Genomic DNA, 19,071 nt, shown 5'->3' with positions numbered 1-19,071 from the left:
AATATATTTTATTGATTTTTTACAGAGAGGAAGGGAGAGGAATAAAGAGTTAGAAACATCGATGAGAGAGAAGCATCAATCAGCTGCCTCCTGCACACTCCCCACTGGGGATGTGCCTGCAACCAAGGTACATGCCCTTGACTGGAATTGAACCTGGGACCTTTCAGTCCCTAGGCTGACGCTCTATCCAGTGAGCTAAACTGGCTAGGGCTGTCTTTTTCTTTTTCATACCTGAAGAGGCCAGGTTTACTTTTTGTCAATTCCAAGTCTTAGCATCTGAATATTCAAGTATAATTCTAAATTCAGTAAAGACAATTGGAGATGGGGTGAGGTCAGAGGGTGGAAGATCTACTTTTAGCATATAAACAGTCACCCAATAGGTTCTGGGATAATGTGTTAAATTAATGATTTGTATAAGAAAAAAACAAGGATAAGTAATGGAAAGGACACATGTGTGGGTGTCCCCTGACATGAAAGGTGTTTATTACCTGTGAAATAAATATATACTCATTCAAACTCTTCTTTGGATTAAAAAAATAATAAAATAAAACCAGTCCTTTAATGCCTCTTATACTAGTTATCTTAGTCAATATGCATTCTCTTCTTTAGGATTTATTAGAATTCTGTATTTTTATGATAAACTATTGTTCAACCTCCCGATCAGTAATAGGTAGAATCATATATATATGATCACCATTTAAATTCAGGAGTGACTAAGATAGAAATAGAAGATGTGATGATGAAGAGTCTAGTTTCTGGCAATCTTTCTTGGATTGGGAGGTAATGTCTAGATGTCTAGAGGAATCTGTAATAATGGTTAAATTTAGGCTAAGAGAAGACTGAGTTTGTAGCACATTTCTTCAACATGTATAAGTCGGAGATTTCAGATGTCAGTATGTGCTGAGACTGTGTAGACATTTAGCAAAAAGCTACACACAAAGCCCTCTGGGTGTTATAGCTTTAACTTTAGAAGAGATGGGGAGTCACCTACCCTAGACGGTAGAGTTGGGAGAGGTTCATGGATTTGGCATGCCAAAAATTAGAAGATGAAATTTCAGAAGGCACTGTTTACAAATATCTTCCTCATTGAACAATGTCTTCTCTGAATGACTTAAGAAAGTTTGTTACTCATTTTGCATAATAAAGTGGATAGTTAATAGTAGGGATCTGTCCAATTCCAAATTGGTATTTACATTTCTTAGAAAAATATATCTAAAATAATAGCAAGTTGTATATTGCCAAAAATTATAGGGAAAATTTTGAAATATGCTTCCTAGGTTTGGAGATGAAAAGAGCTTGCAATACATTAAGTATTTTTAAATTGTAGAATATATAGCTTGAAATGAAATAAAAATAAGAATAAGCTACAGCAGGAGCGACTGAGGTGAGAAGTAAATAACTATTTCTTCAAATACTGAATTTTGTACATGAATACCAGTTGAGTTAGGCATTTAAAAATGCCTTCTCTACATAATTTTAAGAAGCCATTAAGTGTTTTATTTATTTGGGATGGCTTTAAGGTGTGGTCATCTTGAACTAGAGAGGGGTGTTTTAAATGATCTCCTTGTTCCGTCTGGCCCTAGAGTTTAGTACTGTTTCGAAAGACAGTTTGCCAGTTTGAGCCTAGTGGTGAAATCCTAGGAAAGTTAAACAGATGAGGCTGTGGTTGCAATAACGTGTAGTGAGGATTTGGCCCGCCACAGTTATTTTAACGGACGGCCAGCTCTTTCCCCATTTCATTTGCTCTGTAGTATTCATAATCACTTAAAAAAAATCATGTCCTCATGTGGGTAATGGACCCTTGTAATCATTTACTTTTGTATTTATGTGCTCTGAGTAGAAAATTACCCGCCCTCCTTGTAATGACAGGAAGTTAAGACTTGGTTCTCTGAAGTTGTCACTATTTGGGTGACCACGAGTGTGATCTTGGCCAAAATCAATGATCATGCTTATATTTTAGTGCTAAGGAAGAAACTTTTCTTTTTTTTTTGATTTAAAAAAAAAAAGTTGTTGTAGCTTTTCATATACAGTCTTGACTTTGATAAGTAGCTTGTAACCTCTTCCAAGTATATGTGAACAACTGAATTTTCTCCAGAGCTCCATGCCTAAGAAGTGGAAGAGATTTTTAACTGGTCATATATTATTGAGTAAGGATTTACATTGGGGGTGGGGAGAGTGTTGGGGTGTGTGTAAAGAACAATATGTTTTCTAACTCCCAGTAGGTACCTCACAGTGACATCTGGGGTGACAAAATCAAATAATTAGGGAAATTGAGGCTATCCCTTAGGTGTCTCTTAAGATAAATCATTCTAGGTATGAAAGCCTTCAAATTCCCGAGGAAAATAGCTAAATGTTGGCTCATATGACACCAATTAGGGGACTCAATCAAGAACTGGCCAAGAATCTTAATTGAAGATTTAATAACTCTTAGTTAACTGATTGAAATAGGTAGGTTCATCATTAGAAAAAGTATATTAATATTTCAGTTCCCAAAAACTACTCCTAGAGAATTCATCAAGGAAAAGTTGACTTGGTTAGGATGACTGGCAGTAGTTTGCTGATTCTCAATCTCTCTCTTTACTTCCTATTATTGAATCATGAGTAATTTGTGTGTGTGTTGTTGTTGTTGTCATAGTGTTTTTTGTTTTGTTTTTTCCAATAATACTTTTCAAGGACTAGCTTTAGGAATATCTCTCAAATACTTTCTTTGAAACCCACCCTGGCCCTTTCATTTTTTTGTTCTACCACTATACCTTGCCATTACTTCCAACAGTGCAGTTCTCATCTATATATGTAAAAGGCAAAGTGTCCATCCATCCAACTGGTAGCTATGACGCACACTGACCACCAGGGGGTAGACATTCAATGCAGGCGCTGCCATGATGCGCACTGGCCATTTAAAAATAAACAGCACCACGGACCTGGCGCCGACAAACAACACTCGGCTTCCTCCAAGTGGAACACAGGCCCCGCTACCACCCCGAAGCCACAGCCCACCAAATAGCAGCCAATGCTACCAAGAGTCCATGACGCAAAATGTGGCCCCCAGCCCAGCCCAGCCCAGCCCAGAAATGGTGGCTGTGGGCATTGGGTAATGACGTCACGTAGCAACACCCGGCTTCCTCTCCCTAGCGACTAGCCTCCTTGGAGTTTCTTCAGCCCAGGAACCTGACTTGTTTTGTAGCCAGGTGCAAACATTTTAACCAAATATTTGTGAAGCATTTTCCAGTGCCTCTTCTCATTTGATCCTCACAGAAGTTTTGGAGTAGGTAGATAGGAGACTCAGTAGAATCCTGCTTTCTTTTCATTAGCAAGACATGAATAGCGATATTAAAATATTTCTTCTAATTTATTTCCTTTCAATGTGCATGAGTCTGTGCACTGGGACACTAGTGTTATAATAATTATTTACAGTTTTGCCTTTTGTTTTCCTTGGAATAGGGTCTCTTGGCTCTAGCTGTTTTTATATTTGCAGCACCTAGCACTTAACAGGTGGTCAGTAAGCAACTAATTGAGCATCTGCTATGTACCTGTCATTACATGAGGCACTCTGAGATCTTAAGATAAATGAGTTTTTAGTGGATAGCCCTTTCTCATTTCCAAAAGGGTAGAAGGCTTCTTCAGTGAGTCAGTACATGAGTACTCTATGAATTAATTGGTTATCATTGGGCTGTACAGAAACATACCAGTATCTTAAAGACAAAATTGTTTTGAAATGCCCAACCTAGAAGAGTGAGGCTGTTTTTTCAACATGTGGTTGAAAAGGAGTTCTTACCCTCTTTTGCATAGGCAGCTTTGAAATAGGCCAGCAGCAGGCTGGCTCCTGCTGAAATTGTCAATTCATCATTGTTGAGTTTCCATATGGAAATTTGTCTTTGCACGACACAGCCTAGGAATTACTGAAGTGGATCTGTTTGCATGGAAGGAAACTTCCAGAACTAGAAGCATTCTTATGAAGGGCAAGGAACCAGGAGTAAAAGCAGTGGAGGCCTTGTCCCAGAGGCCAGTGGAGGAGCTATTTCACATGCTTGTTTATTTCTAGTCCCCTTCCTTTGAAGAAGGAGAAAGAATTGAAATGGAAAGGCCACAGGTATATCCAACAAATTTGTGGCCTATATTTTGGCTCTCAAAGGAGATAGCAGTGGGAATGAACTAATCTTTGATTTCATTTTAGTTCTCATATTATACATCTACACTTTGCTTATTTCATTACCTTAAACCTGCTTTTTAAACACCAAGTCAGTGGAAGAAAGGAAATGGGGTGAGGCAAAGGAAGAGAATAGATAAAATAATTCTTGTCCTATATAATAAAAGTATAGTATGCAAATTGTCCCCTTGACTGGGAGTTCGTCTGTGAGTTTGACCAGGGGGTGGGGCCAGCTGGGGGGAGGGAGAGAGGCCTGGCTGGCGGCAGGCAGCTGCGGGAAGGGAGGGAGTCCTTGGCCGGCAGCTGGCAGCCGCTAGGGACCCTACCAGTGCACAAAATTCGTGTACTGGGCCTTTAGTATTTGTAGAAATTTCTGTACCTTGTTATGGGGCATGATATTTTCACGTTTTACACCAGAAGCTTATTAACTTGGCATCTTGGAAGCACTGTATTGCAATGGGTCAGCATGGGCTTCAGGTAATTTCTAGTCATACTTGTGCATAACTTAGCCTAGCCCGTTATGTCATACTAGAGGCCAAGCGCATAAAATTTGTGCACAGGTAGGGTCCCTAGGCTTAGCCAGCGATCAGGGCCAACCAGGGCCTTTCAGCTGACAGCCAGGGCCTCCTTTCCTTCATTCTGCGCCGCCCCTTGGTGGTCAGCGCATGTCGTAGCAAGCGATCGAACTCTGGGTCTCCGGGTTGAACTCCCGAGGGGCAATTTGCATATTAGGCTTTTATTATATAGGATATATAGATGTATTGACAGCAGCACTGTTTTAAGTTATTAAAATTGAACCCTGAAAAAATGTCATGGTTTTTTATTCAAATACTAGAGGCCCGATGCACAAAATTCGTGCAAGAGTAGGCCTTCCTTCCCCTGGCTGCCGGCACCGGCTTCCCTCTGGCACCCAGGACCCAGGCTTTCCTCCAGCTGCCAGTAGGCACCCAGGACCCGGGGTTCCCTCACAGCCCTGGTTTCGTCCGGAAGGACGTCTGGTCTAATTAGCATATTAAAACTTTATTATTATAGATTATTGATGATTATATCCACAAATGAATATTGTGATCTGTGTGACATTTCAAAAGCTGATTTTTATACCTTTTATTTCTAGAGCACTTTTATTTTTTTTTTTAAAGAATATTAATCATAGCATCCCAAGAAAGAAAGCTAGGGCAGATACTAACACCCATGTCTGATTAAGGAAACTGAGTCACAGGGAAGTTGTGACTAACCTGAAATACAATAGTTACCCAGTTAGTGATGACCCAGAGCTCTATGCCATAATCTCTGGCTTCTCCAGGCTTCATTCTTTTCTCCTCTCTGAACTGCTTGCTTTGAATCAAATAGGTTAGCTCTTCCCAGGGGAAGGTCTCAGCTTTGGCAACTAATTTGAAAAAGTTTTGGATTTGTTTGGGGTGGGGACAGAGTATCACCTATTTCCCATCTTGTGAAAAGAAATAAGCTATAGGAAAAAAAGACAGCTAGTCTGCTCTGGTTGTAAAGAGAGGCCAACAGTAGTAACAGCATAAAAAGCAAATGAATTAGAGCAGTGGTTCTCAACCTTCCTAATGCCGCGACCCTTTAACACAGTTCCTCATGCTGTGGTGACCCCCAACCATAAAATTATTTTCGTTGCTACTTCATAACTGTAATTTTGCTACTGTTATGAATCATAATGTAAATATCTGATATGCAGGATGTATTTTCATTGTTACAAATTGAACGTAATGAAAGCATAGTGATTAATCACAAAAACAATATGTAATTATATATGTGTTTTCTGATGGTCTTAGGCGACCCCTGTGAAAGGGTCGTTTGACCCCCAAAGGGGTCGCGACCCACAGGTTGAGAACCACTGTATTAGAATATACTTCTAGTGCTTAAAAGGCACCTTTCACAGTAATTGCCTTGGGGCACAAGCACGAAGTTAAAAACTAAAATTAGAAACCTAAAAGCATCAGCAACATCTGCCCCCCACCCCAAAATAATACAGCCAGCAGCATTATGTCATATTAGAACTGTGGTTCTCAACCTTCCTAATGCCGTGACCCTTTAATACAGTTTCTCATGTTGTGGTGACCCCTCAATTTCATTGTTAAAAATTGAACATAATTAAAACATAGTGATTAATCACAAAAACAATATGTAATTATATATGTGGTTTCCGATGGTCTTAGGCAACCCCTGTGAAAAGGTCGTTCGACCCCCAAAGGGGTCGCGACCCACAGGTTGAGAACCACTGTATTAGAACATTAAACTTATAAAGGAAACTATTTTAAGCAGTTCCTTCGAATTATCCGTCCCCCTCAGTAATGAAAGGGCTCATGTTAGGAACAACAGGAGGGAATGAATTCAGGCCCTGCCAGATGAGGGCAGACCAGGATCTCTTTAATTGAGAGCTTTCCAATCCCAGCTGTCACCGGGTCCTGTCAGTCTCCCTCTTCATAGTCTCTCAAGTTCATCCCCACAGCTGCTGTTCTACTCCAAGCCCTCTAAGGAGCACTCTGTTCTGAGTTCCTGGAGAGGGAACCTCGCCTCTGCTGAAGCCAGCCCCTCCTCCGCCTCTCCTCCTTCCCTCCAGGTGCCTTCACTCACAGTCATGGCCTCATTTCTAAATACAACTAGACTGTGAAGGAAGGAGTATTCCCTTGTTACACATGAGGAGAGCTGAGAGGTTAAAATGACTCGCCCCAGGTCATAGCTATTAAGTGGTGGATTTAATTTGAAACCAGGTCATCGTATTCCCAGTCCTGTGCTCTTTTCACCTTGCCGTAGCCGTGTCTGCCATCTTCACGGCAGTGATCATTTGCAGAGGAAGAGAAGCTGTTTGAGGTCATCTTTGAACCTAGATTTCAGGGTTTTAATAAGACCACGATCAATAGTTTGAGCTCTCCCTTGGCAGGGTGCACTGGCCACTCTGCCGTTCACCAGCCATGGCTCTGGGTTACATTTCTGGCTTACTTTCAAGAGGCACCGCAGTCAGTCAGTATATGGTTATCGTGCACCTGTCCCGTGCGAGGTGTTGCAGGACAACTCTTTTCACATCACGGACATCCCCACTCCCCTGTGCACCTGTTCAGGGAGAGCCAGCGCTGCTTATAGGGCTCTGTGGACATTGCAAAGCACATCGTGTTAACTCAGTGCACATATCAGAGAGGAGACTGTGGAGACGTAGGAACAAAGTGCTGCTCCCTAGCACAGTGATCACTAGTAAAACAAGAATCTGAGATCATTGATGGGCCCGCTGCAAAGGACCTCCTCCCTCATCATCCCTACGCTCAGCTCTGGGGCAGGGCCTAGGGCAGTGATGGCGAACCTTTTGAGCTCGGCGTGTCAGCATTTTGAAAAACCCTAACTTAACTCTGGTGCTGCGTCACATATAGAAATTTTTTGATATTTGCAACCATAGTAAAACACAGACTTATATTTTTGATATTTATTTTATATATTTAAATGCCATTTAACAAAGAAAAATCAACCAAAAAAATGAGCTCGCGTGTCACCTCTGACACGCGTGTCCTAGGTTCGCCATCACTGGCCTAGGGGATCTCCCATTTGAAGGATGTGTTTTTCTTGCTCTGGCCCAAAGAGTGATTGTACTTCTTACTTTGGCAGTTATAAATAGGGGATGCAGTTGGCAAAGGCGGGGACAACACTTCTCTGCATCCTCCCCTCCCCAAAAGAAATCCTAAATACTTATATGTTTTACTGGTTAGTAATCTTGGAAACATACAGTTATAGAAAACATCCCTTTCTCTTTAGGATCACACCCTGTGATCATCTCATTTTAGGGAAATTTAGTGAAAGTGAGCGTGCAAAACACAACTCATACCATTTGGATAGTAAGCTCAGTGTCTCATCAGAATAGGATTGTGCAATTTGAATGGACACTGGTTCCACCCATTTTATAGAAGAAACTGAGTCCCAGGGAGAAGTTAGGTGACACTACCTGGGCCTAGATCCAGGCCTCATGAATCCCAGAGCAGATTGGGGAGGAGAGAATTACTGATATTTTTTTCTGTCCAGTGTTGTCATCCTTCTGGTCAACAGAAAAATATGCTCACATAAAGGTGATAGGTTAATAGTTAGTTTTATTTTTTGTTTTTTTTAAAAATATGTCTTTATTGATTGTAGAGAGAGGAATAGATAGAAACATTGATGAGAGAGAAACATCGATTGGTTGCCTCCTGCACACCCCCTACTGAGGACTGAGCCTGAAACATGGACATGTGCCCTGACCGGGAATCGAGCCAGTGACCTTCAGGTTCATAGGTTGATGCTTGATCACTGAACCACACTGGCCTGGCAGCTTTAGTTTTGAGTGGCAAAGTTTGTTTCACTTCTGGGGGTCTACTTTAAAAGATTTTTCATGGAGAATGTGAATGAGGCTGCATCAGGGTTTACTAGCCAAATGCCATTGTAAACCAGAGACTTACTGTTTCCCTCTCCTCAGGAAAATACTGAAAATGAATGAATAAATAAATAAATACACACACACATGCATACATACATAAAATACTAAAAAAAAAGAAGAAGGCCATAAGCAACTTGTCGAGTTTATTGCTTTAAAAAGAAAAAAAAATCCCTTGTAATTTTTTGTCATGACTGATGAAACAAATCTTGAAGTCAACACATTAGACTTTTTTATTTTTGTTCCAGTGTTCTCCTGGCAAATAGAAGACTTTAATAAGAAAGGAACCCATGGTTCCAAAACAAATAGGGTCGAAGTCCAAGACATCTAAAGCTTGTGTGGAATCCCTCAGGCATTTATACCACTGGGGCCTAGGGAAGGGAGAAGACAAAAGTCCATGTCCCTGTTCTAGGCAGAGTTGGTTCAATTAAAGGTGAACCTGTCTGTCAAACTATTTATAGCATGTTTATAGCATAACGGAAAAACAAAAGACTACTAGCCTTTATTCACACATAGTAAAGACTTTTGTTTTGCTTTAAAGGATAGATTCCTTAACATACTCGACAGTAATTGAGAGTTTAATCCATGATATTTTAGCCAATTGAACTTTTATTATATTTATTATTGAAAATTTATGTTTCATGTTGAGAAATCAATGAAATAGTCTTTAGAATGGAGATGCTATTTATACTTAAATGGATATACTAGTAGAGGGGCCTTAAGATAAGATATTGTCTTAGCATGTAAAACATTTTTTATTTTAAATGCCTAGAAGATTGGGTTTCAGTGGCTTTTCCAAGGAATTTCAACCAGGTGTGATGTAATTAATAAAGTTTCCAGCATAGTTTTGTAAACTTTTATTTTATTTTTGGTGTATAATTATATACTACCATTTACTCTGACATCTATTCCTCTATGAGTTTTGGATTAAGGTACCATTACTTCTTTGTTTTAAGGATATAAATTCTGTGCTATTTCACAAGTGACTGCTGTAACTGATATTTGCATAATATAATAAATGAGGAACGTGTGGGTGTGGCATGCTGAAGTCTATGCAGAAACTTTGCTAGATGACATATTTGACTCTGGGAAATATTTAGAAAAAAAATGAAGTTGCGGTCTCAGGGACTGTTTGACAGTATTTCTCTGATTTGGGTCTCTCTAATTTGTTTAGAAAACAAACTCACTGACTTGCCTCTTCAGTAGAGGTGCTCGTAGAGATGATGGCACCAGATCAAACGCTCGGTTTTGTAATGCCTTATTTTTCATAAGGCATTTTATCCAGATAAGCCTTCCCAAAGAAAAGCATTAATATTGGGATAGTCATTTTCTAACTGTTTTTAGATTAAGTAGATTTGGAATAATTGGGAAAATTATTAGGTAGCATTCTCATATTTCACATTTAGAAAAATATGCATTAATAAAATGTGTAGTTTGTTTTAGTAGGACAGTTTTGTTGCTAACTGAAATAACACCCTGACTGACAGCTTTACTGTATGCCATCCTCAACCCATTAAAATAAAATACCTGTATTTTGGAGGATGACTCAACTTTGGTAGGGCAGTTGTCCCCATGTTTAGAGTATGGCCAATTTCTGGAAAAGGTTGGTAATGTATATCAAAGTAACGCAAGTCAAATGTGATTTTTCCATAAAACCAAATGTAAAAATTGGGGGCTTCATTCCTGACCCAGTTTTTTTTTTTTTTTTTTTAAACAAATGAGTTAAGCACCATTCGTAATCAGCTATAAATGATAGACTTCTGATCCTGTCTTTAATATAAGCATGACTCTTTTCAATACAGTAGCCTAATAATAGCAAGTTATATGAAACTGTTTAATATGTTAACATAGTCTTATTTTCTTTAACTGCAGGTGATTTGGGCTTTATTTTTAATGCAACAGATCAGACTTTGAAATTAACCCATAAAGTTAATAAAATTCAGGATGGCTTCAAGGAAGGGAGATTTGATGGGTATCTGTGAAAACTTGTTAAGACTTAGGGGTATGCGATGATGTGCCTTCTTTAGGTAAATTGTTGAAGGATATCTGTGTAGCTGCTCTCTTTTACATTATAAAAATCTGTTGTAGAAAGCATAGCAATGAACACTCAAGTGGTTGGCATTTCTGCTGTGTTTAGAAAATTTCTGTGCTCCCATCAGCGCCAAAAAACTTCACCTTGAGCTTTAAGGTTGTATAAATTATGCAGACCTTTAAAATGCATGAATCAACTCTTAAAGCAATGGATTTTCCATTATTTCTTTTTATTTTCTCTTGCCATTGCTTTATAATGTCAAGTAGCCTCAAAGCTTTGGCTTGATGAGTGGCCATTATAATAGCCTCATAGTCCTTTGGTGAATCATTAGAATTAATTTAGTCTAGTTCAGCCATGAGTCTTGGATATTGACTTATGACAATAAAGCCCTTCGTTGGGTAGAACACTATTTTTTTTTTTTTTTACCAATCAACCATTTAAAAATATGCAAAAAGTTCTGAGGAGATTTTGAATAGAAATATTTAGAGCATATTCTTGCAAATAAATATGTTTATTTTACGGATACTGCCTTCAGAAATAGGTTACAAACTATGGGAGAAAATTGCTGTTATTAAATTATAGTCATAGGACATTTCTTGGCTTTTTTCCCTCCTCTTTGGTCTAACTGCATGTAGGGCACTATATCTTTGAGCTAGCAGCTAGATCAGAAGTGGGCTATATGTTGAATGAAATAAAATTAGGATGGGATTGAAACTAAGATGTGTTCAGGTCCTCAACTGAATGAAGGCAGAGGCTTTTGGGGGTGTAGACTGAGGCTTGTAGTATACAGGTGAGGGGATTCATGTACAGGAGCAGACTGACAAGATAGGATAGGTCCATTTATAAACAATACCCTGAAAGTAATTGACTTAGTATAATGAATATTGATTATGGGTCAGCTAGTCATTGAAAAGGAAAGTACTCACAGCTGCATTTGGGCATTTATTTCTACCCCAACTTAATTTTCAGGGTGTACTAGTCTTCTAAATTTAGCTAGCATTTAGATGATAACAAATGCAAACTCCTTACAACTACTCCAAACCCCACCCTCTAATATACTCAACTTATTTATTTAAGTAGGTTACTCTAAAAGTTTCTGTATGATTGTAAACTGGTTACTGAAGAAACTTTTGTTCCAAATCAGCCAATAATTAAAGAGTTATAGAAATGATATATTGCAGTTTTAGGAGCCTTGAAACAGAAAAAGATACTCCCAGTCGACACTTGCAAATAAGAAGCAGCTGCAGCAAGGTCAGAGTCCCCGTGTGTCAAGGGACTGGCTATTTTATCATCAGTAAAGGGAGTCAACTTTATTCCATGTCTCTAGGCATTTGACACTTCTATTGGGCATCATCTCTAGCCTTCTAGGAACAGACATCCACCAAGAGTGTGGTATAATAAATTCTATTTGTGCAATGACTAGAAAGTACAGTAGTAATCTGCAAGTTGCACAATAATTATTTATGTACTGTGCTTCATTGTTGTATGTGGGCCAGGCTTTGAGTCTGTTACTGTTAAATAGCCTGCAGCTACTTTGCACTTCGAGTTTATTAGCACAATTAGGATTTTTGTTGTCTTTTGCCTTTTTCTTTTAGGATTATTGTTTTTGTAGCAGTGACATTATGAGATTACTCTGTTCTTGACGTTACTTATGGGAAAAGTTTGTATATTATCTGGTGGATTAAGCTTGAATTTTGGACCCAGTCCTACTCCTTACTAACCGATGAAAAAGCATCGGTTAGTAAGGAATAGGCGGTTGTGTAGCCTCTGATGTTGAGAAAGTTTCTTCTGTGACCATGAGCAGTAAAACAGGCATACCTCTTGGTGTCATTTTCACGTTAAGAATCAAAAGTTGACAGACTCTGGAGCGTTTTGTTATTCTTTCTGTTTCTTTTTAAAAAATTACAGTTGGTGAAAAAGAATGTTGTAACAATTTTGGAAGGAAATTTTAGGGGATGACTGTACACAGTCATTTCAAAAATAGTGATGTTTTAGAAAGTGGTATGATTTATGGGGTAAAGGAAGTAACTTTACTCAGTGGTGGAGGAAAAAACAGCTGTGTAACTGAATAAGTGAGAAAAAGTGATTCAGAGAGAGAGAGAGAGAGAGAGAGAGAACGCCTCTCTGCTTTGCCAGAGCAGTGGCTCTCTCCCTTGAGCAGGCATTAGAATCTTCTGGAAGTCTTGGGATGACCAATCCCCGGGGCCTACTCCAAAGTTTCTGATTCAGGAGGTCTGGGTGGGGACTCAGAATGGTCATTTCTCATAAGTTTCTCAGGTGATGCTGATCTTGTGATCTAGAGACCACTAAATGTAATGAAACCAATAGGGTCTCAGCTAAGATTTTTTTCTAAGTATAGTATTGGCAACTGCAGAAAAGGAAAATAATTGAAGTTTGTTAGTGAGGGTGACTGACTCTTGATTGACTAGGAGAGGATTGAATTGTAATTAAATTGCTGAACTAATATGATAAGGTTCGGAACAGTATATTTCTAAATTTGGCTTACTTGGTATTTGTATTACAGTTTATAGCTTAAAAAAGCCCTCCCCTCCACCCCCTTTTTTTTTTTTAAACAAGAACGGCTGTATTAAAAACATTCATGTGCTTACGTGTATGGTTGGTTTAAACCATCGGAAGTTTGTTCTATCCCGAATGTTTAGTGCTACTAGAGACTTGGTACTTCACTTAATGCTGCAGCCTAGGGATGGGGAATGGCAGTTTACCTGAAATTCTTGATTGGGATCTAAAGTGCCTGCGTAGAAAATACCTATGATTTTTTTTTTTAAGACAAGTCCCTATTTTATTCATGCTTGCATTCTTAGTCCTGGCGTGTAATAAGTGTGCAGTGCTTTTGAAAAGGAGTAAATAAATGACCAGCAACACACTTGTTGGAAATAATTAGGTAGTAGTGGTGATGGTGGGCACCATCCCAGAAAATTAACCTGTCCCAAGAAATCCACTGGTGACTTGAAAAATGTGCATAATTAGCTTATTAATATACTTGTTGTTATCTCAATAAATTTAAGGCAAATAAAAACCTTAATAGAATTAAATAATATTGGGGTTTTTAACAGCAAAACAAATTTCTAGGAATACATATATTGATAGCCACAACCCATTATCTAAATGAAGCCAGAACTAAAGCAATGGAGAGGAAACAGAAGCATCAGACTGATAAAATGTGAAGTTGAAGTAAACCATACTTATAAAAGAATTAAATGTCCAAATTTATTAATTTTATCTTAATAGCTTAGCAGAATTATGTTATCCTTATCTAATTTTTTTAAGGTCTTCACTTTCCTTTGCTGCATTGGTTGTAGGGGCATAATATTCACATCCTATTAGAGTCCCAGACCCATAAAATGGTGGGAACTGTGTTTAATTTCTTTTCTTTCTTTCTTTCTTTTTTTTTTTTTTTTTTTTTTTTTAGTTTTGGCTAGGAAAGAATTCAGAGCCAAGACCCAAACTGTAAGAGAACATTTATTTATTTATAAAGTCACAGAGGTATTTATAGAGGTAAAGATGGGCCCTTGGAACTTGGGAATGAAAAAGCTAATGGGGGGGGGGGGGGGGTAGGGAAAGGAAAAGGCAAACAGAGGCGGGGACATGCTTCCAGGAGGAGAAGTGCTGGGAACTGGTCTTAAGGACAGAGACTATGTTTGAATATCTCTTAACACCTAACTCTTGAATAGTCAAAAATTTTGGCTAAATGGCACCTTCTCTTTGACCCCATTTAGTGGAGTATGGATAACTGTTGGCAAAACAGTCATGTGAGAAGATTGTTTGGTAGGAATTTAGCAGTTACAAAATAATTTTCTCATAACCTACCTAATATATTATGTTGGATCTGCACAGTGATGCTTTTAGTTATTTTATGGATAGAAGAATCTGAGGTAGAAAGGAATTATGTAACTTGTCAGAGCTGGGCAGTGAACACAGATTTGCTGGTTCTAAATCTGGCTCTCTGTAAAATTCAATTATTAATGTATTGTGTGTTTTTTTATATATACATGTAGGAAAAGGTATATAGTGGAAGGCACACATGGGTGTGAGACCTTTATCTATCTCATTTCTCCTTGACTTTCCAACTATTTTAAATTTCAGAAACCTTACTCTATTCTTGAATTCATTCAGCATCACATTATTGTTTTAAGCATTTTTCTTTTAGTATACAAGTAATAATTTTTGTTTTGTAAAATAACGAGAAGATACAAATAAGCAAAAAAGAGAAAGTACTTTTTATTCAAGCATCCAACACAGAGAGCTGGGCATAGAAGCCATTAATAAATATCTATTGATTGAATGCCAGGAATTAGCTCCCTGACCTCTCAGTAAATTGCTTAAGTTGTCATATCCCATCTGTAAAAAGGAGTGGCTGGCAGGGCTACTTAGGATACTTATTTCCTTATATTATGGATTTATGTGACATCAGCAATCTTTCAGGGACTTGGTGAAAGGTATTAAATAAATCATACCTATTAGCTATAAAGAAGAAATTATTTGAAATTTGCCGTCTTGAAACATTTTACTGCTCTTTGTTATAAAGAGTAAAAAATTATTTATTTGCATGTATGGTATGTGTTTATTTGGGGGTGGGAGTGTATTTGAGAGTAAGTGCATTTATTTATAAATAAATAATCATTATAAAATATTAAAAACTTCTTCCTGTGGTATTTCAAGTTCTGTTGTATAGTTTCTACCCACCGTGACCCAAAATTACAGTCAGATGAATTTAGAATTTATCTACCAGCATTTATTCATGAAAATAGAATAACAACTAAAAGGAATTAATAAGTAGAAAAAGCTTATTTGATTTCTTGGTAGTCTACCTGGGTAATTGGTGTGCGCATGTGTGTATTAATTCATGTGCTTTAGTTAGTTCATTAGGTGATATCATTGTCATTGTCCAAAAATGTGACTATTTGGAAGAGAAACTAAATTAGATAGTGGGTTTTCAGTATAGGATATGATACCACCGGAGGAGAACCTATATATATAAAGGCCTAAGCAACCAAAAGACCAAAGGACCGCCTCCCACAGCCGGCCAACCTCCCGTGGTCCCTCCCCCAGCCTGCTGGGTGGTCAGTGCGCTCCCACAGCCAACCTCCTGTGGCTGACCAACCTCTGGCAGTCCCTCCGCCCCCTCTGGCTGGCCGGCCCACCTCCCGTGGTTCCTCCTCCCCCACTCCCCCGCCGGCCAACCTCCCGCAGTCCCCTTGCCCGCTCCGGCCTGCCCCGAATGACCTCAGGGTGGGAGACGACCCTGATTGGCTCTGAATGCTGGCCAGGCTGAGGGACCCCACTTGTGAACAAATTTATCACTGGGTCTCTAGTATTTTTATAAAACACAAATGTATCTCTTATTCTCTGATAATATTTTTTAAATTCTTACCCGAGGATATATTTGAGAGAGAAAAAGGGAGAAAGAGAGAGAAAAACATTGGTCTGAGAGAGAAACATCAATTGGTTGCCTCTGATATGGGGTGCCCTGACCAGGGATTGAACCCACCTCCCGACTGGAAATCAAACCCACAACCTTTTGGGGAATGGGATGATGCTCCAACCAACTGAGCCACCTGGCCAGGGCATTCTATGATAAATTTAAATAAACCAGGCTTTCTCCAGATGGGATTACTATGCCTCTAACATATTTACTATCATGATAAACAACTTTTCCTTTTTCCTATTACTTTAGCACTGTTTTATACTTCTCAAATTTTCTTATAGCTGAGTTTGTATTTCCATTCTGTAGGCGGTATGTGTACATAGAGAGAAATATGTTCATCCATTTAGTTAAATCCCCCACTAGAAGGTTTGAGACTGATGACTGGAAATTCAAATCAGCAGACAAAAAGGTGCTCTGGAAGCATAAATTACTGGTTATTCCTTGCAAGTTTTTTCTTTTTATAGAAATGAATTGGGTTATAGTAGAATTCTGTAAAATATTAACTGAAAGGCTCAGCAAAATTTGTATTTATGTTAATATTTGATATTTAATAAATCTGGGATTCATTTTTAAATATGGTATAAGAATAGGATTTTAATGTGTAATTTTGCATTTAAGGCCCAATAGTTTCATAATAGGAGTGGTTCCCTGTAAATGTTATTTTGAGAATTAACTCACCTTCATTCAATTTATAATTTATCTTTTGGGACTGATTTAGTGAAAGTTACTATGGTCATACTTTAAGAGGAGAAATTTTTCTTCTGATTTACACTGAATGAGCGAGCATTAGCTAGCTCCTCAAGTTAGGGTTTTAATTATTCTCTTGTTTGACCTTTGCCTGTAACATTTGGTTTGAGTTGTGTTCTCTTTGACTTTAAGATTCAGCCACTGGCAGGAGCCTTATTTAATCTTCCTATTGAGCTGTTTCATCTTCTTGAATAGGGCATAAACCTATTCATCAGCCTACCTTTCACATGGGCATGCTATTCTGGAATACTATTAAGATGGAGTACATTGTGGCAGGGTGCATTCTATTTAAAAAGCAATGTAATATGTTTCAATGTGATTAAGAGCAAGAGTGCTACAAGTGCAATGTGTAGTAAAATCATAACACTCAGGGCTTTTTACATAATGTGCTCTGCCTAATGTGCAAACAGTTGACTTAATATTTTACATTAGCTTTTAAAAAACATGGTGTTTCTCATAAGTGCTGGCAGTGTGTTCTGATGTTTTTCATTCCTTAATACTGGAGTTGACACGCTACTATAACTAAATTATATCAAGTTCCTGAGGAATCACATTTCTAGTTTGATTTATACATATAAAACAGGGTCTTATTCAGTAGATTTAATCTGACTTCATAATCAGAATGAAAATAAGAAAATAAAAATCTAATTTATAGGATTCTTTTTGTATGGGGCAGCCTCTATTAATGAACTTTAGTATTCATTTATTTATTGGTCTAATAAAAATGAAATTCTCTAAGAAAAAGCCTTTATCAGGAAACATTTAAAAAATTCAGCTGGGATTCAGAATCTTTGTTTCTGTTTTGCTTTTGTTTGTTTTGTCCCAATTTCCTCATTTGTGTAGCAGATATGGTATTTAGCTGATAGATGTTTTATGCCCAAATGAAGATATAAAAAGCAAAATGCATTTGTCCTCAAGTTAGCAGTAGCACGTAAGATTCGTCTTTGGAATGACAGAATGTTAGGTTTGAAGCAGCCTCTGAAGCAGGGGCTGGCTCCTCATATGACAGAGGCGGTCTGGGGTGAGTGGTTGGAGGGACTCGCCGAAGGTCAGATAGTGTTTTTGTGGTAGAAATGGAGCCAGAGCCACGTCTCTTGATTCCTTGATAATTTTTCAGTTGCTGCACCACAGGACTCAAATTCAGATTACATTTCTATTTTCTACTTGTTTGTTTTATTGCAGCATTTCAGTGTCATTGCTTTGTAATACATAACCTTGGAAGCTTAATTTGCTTCCTTTGCATAATATATGCTAATTTGGGCATTATGAGTCCGAAGGTAGGCTAAGAGTGCGGACCAACTGCTAGTACTGTTAGTGATGGATTGAGGCAAAAGAATTCCTCAAAGTGAAGAATATTTTCTTTTTTCATACATCCCTGCCAGGAAGCTATAAGGCCAAGTCCTGTTCAGTAGCTCAGTTTGAGCGTCCTCCTCATATGCCAAGGTTTTGGGTTTGATCACTGGTCAGGGCACATACAGGAAACAACAGATGAGTGAATGGATAAATGGAACAACAAATCAGTCTCTCTCTCTCTCTCTCTCTCTCTCTCTCTCTCTCTCTCTCTCTCTCTCTCTCTCTCTCTCTTTCCCTCTCTCCCTCTCTCCCTCTCTCCCTCTCTCCCTCTCTCCCTCTCTCCCTCTCCCAAAATAAAATCTAAGAATGTTTCATTGAACTGATTGTAAATATTTGGATTTAAAATGTTCTTTTTAGAAGGTATTTGGGAAAGTACAAAGTAAATTCTGTGATGTTTATTTGTATTTGACTACTGTTAGATAACTGGATGAGTTCTACTTTCTAGAAAGCTTTTTAAAGCTTTATGGGGATTGTCTCATTTATGCCTTTAGTGTGGACGATCTCTTAAAGCTTCAGGGAGCTGTATGCTGTACACAATAGCATTATCTCCATTTTAGAATAAAGAACAGAGCATATATGCGAGTGTCCAAGGGGGGATCTGAACTGTGCAGGGGATTCTTCCCCAGAGCTCTGGCCACTAGCTCTTCTGCCCCACATCACACAGCTTCCTCTGTCACAAAATGCTGCTTGTTACTAAATTAAAGTTTTCAGCAGTCCCTTGATTTAAATTAGCAAAGCCTGTTACAATCCTTACACTACACTTCAGCAGTATACTGGGGAATCCTCAATGCTTATGTTTTGGGTACAGTAATAATTTGTGGTAACATCTTAACCTTTAACCTCCTTTTCCCTTCTCTTTCTTCATATCCTGTCTCAACATTTCTGCACTTTCCATTCTCCTTGGTTTATTTGGAGCAGCAGTCAATGTGGCC

The 19,071-nt window shown here is 38.4% G+C and overlaps 1 protein-coding gene across 4 annotated transcripts in view; it reads left to right on the top strand.

The window, feature by feature from the left end:
* Positions 1 to 19,071, top strand: part of MLLT3 (MLLT3 super elongation complex subunit) — a 259,467-nt gene that overhangs the window by 121,970 nt on the left and 118,426 nt on the right. Inside the window, exon 1 of one of the 4 annotated variants that reach the window (XM_036331267.1) lies at positions 2,087 to 2,147. The exons of the other annotated variants lie outside the window; for them this stretch is intronic. Within the exon in view, the coding sequence (XP_036187160.1) occupies positions 2,102 to 2,147 (46 nt within the window). The 5' untranslated portion in view covers positions 2,087 to 2,101. Of the gene's footprint in view, positions 1 to 2,086; positions 2,148 to 19,071 lie in introns of those variants that run through there. 4 annotated transcript variants of the gene reach the window in all.

The sequence above is a fragment of the Myotis myotis genome, unplaced genomic scaffold (assembly GCF_014108235.1).
Source record: "Myotis myotis isolate mMyoMyo1 unplaced genomic scaffold, mMyoMyo1.p scaffold_m19_p_12, whole genome shotgun sequence".
Taxonomy (NCBI): Eukaryota; Metazoa; Chordata; class Mammalia; order Chiroptera; family Vespertilionidae; genus Myotis; species Myotis myotis.
This window is presented reverse-complemented; position numbering and strand designations above follow the sequence as displayed.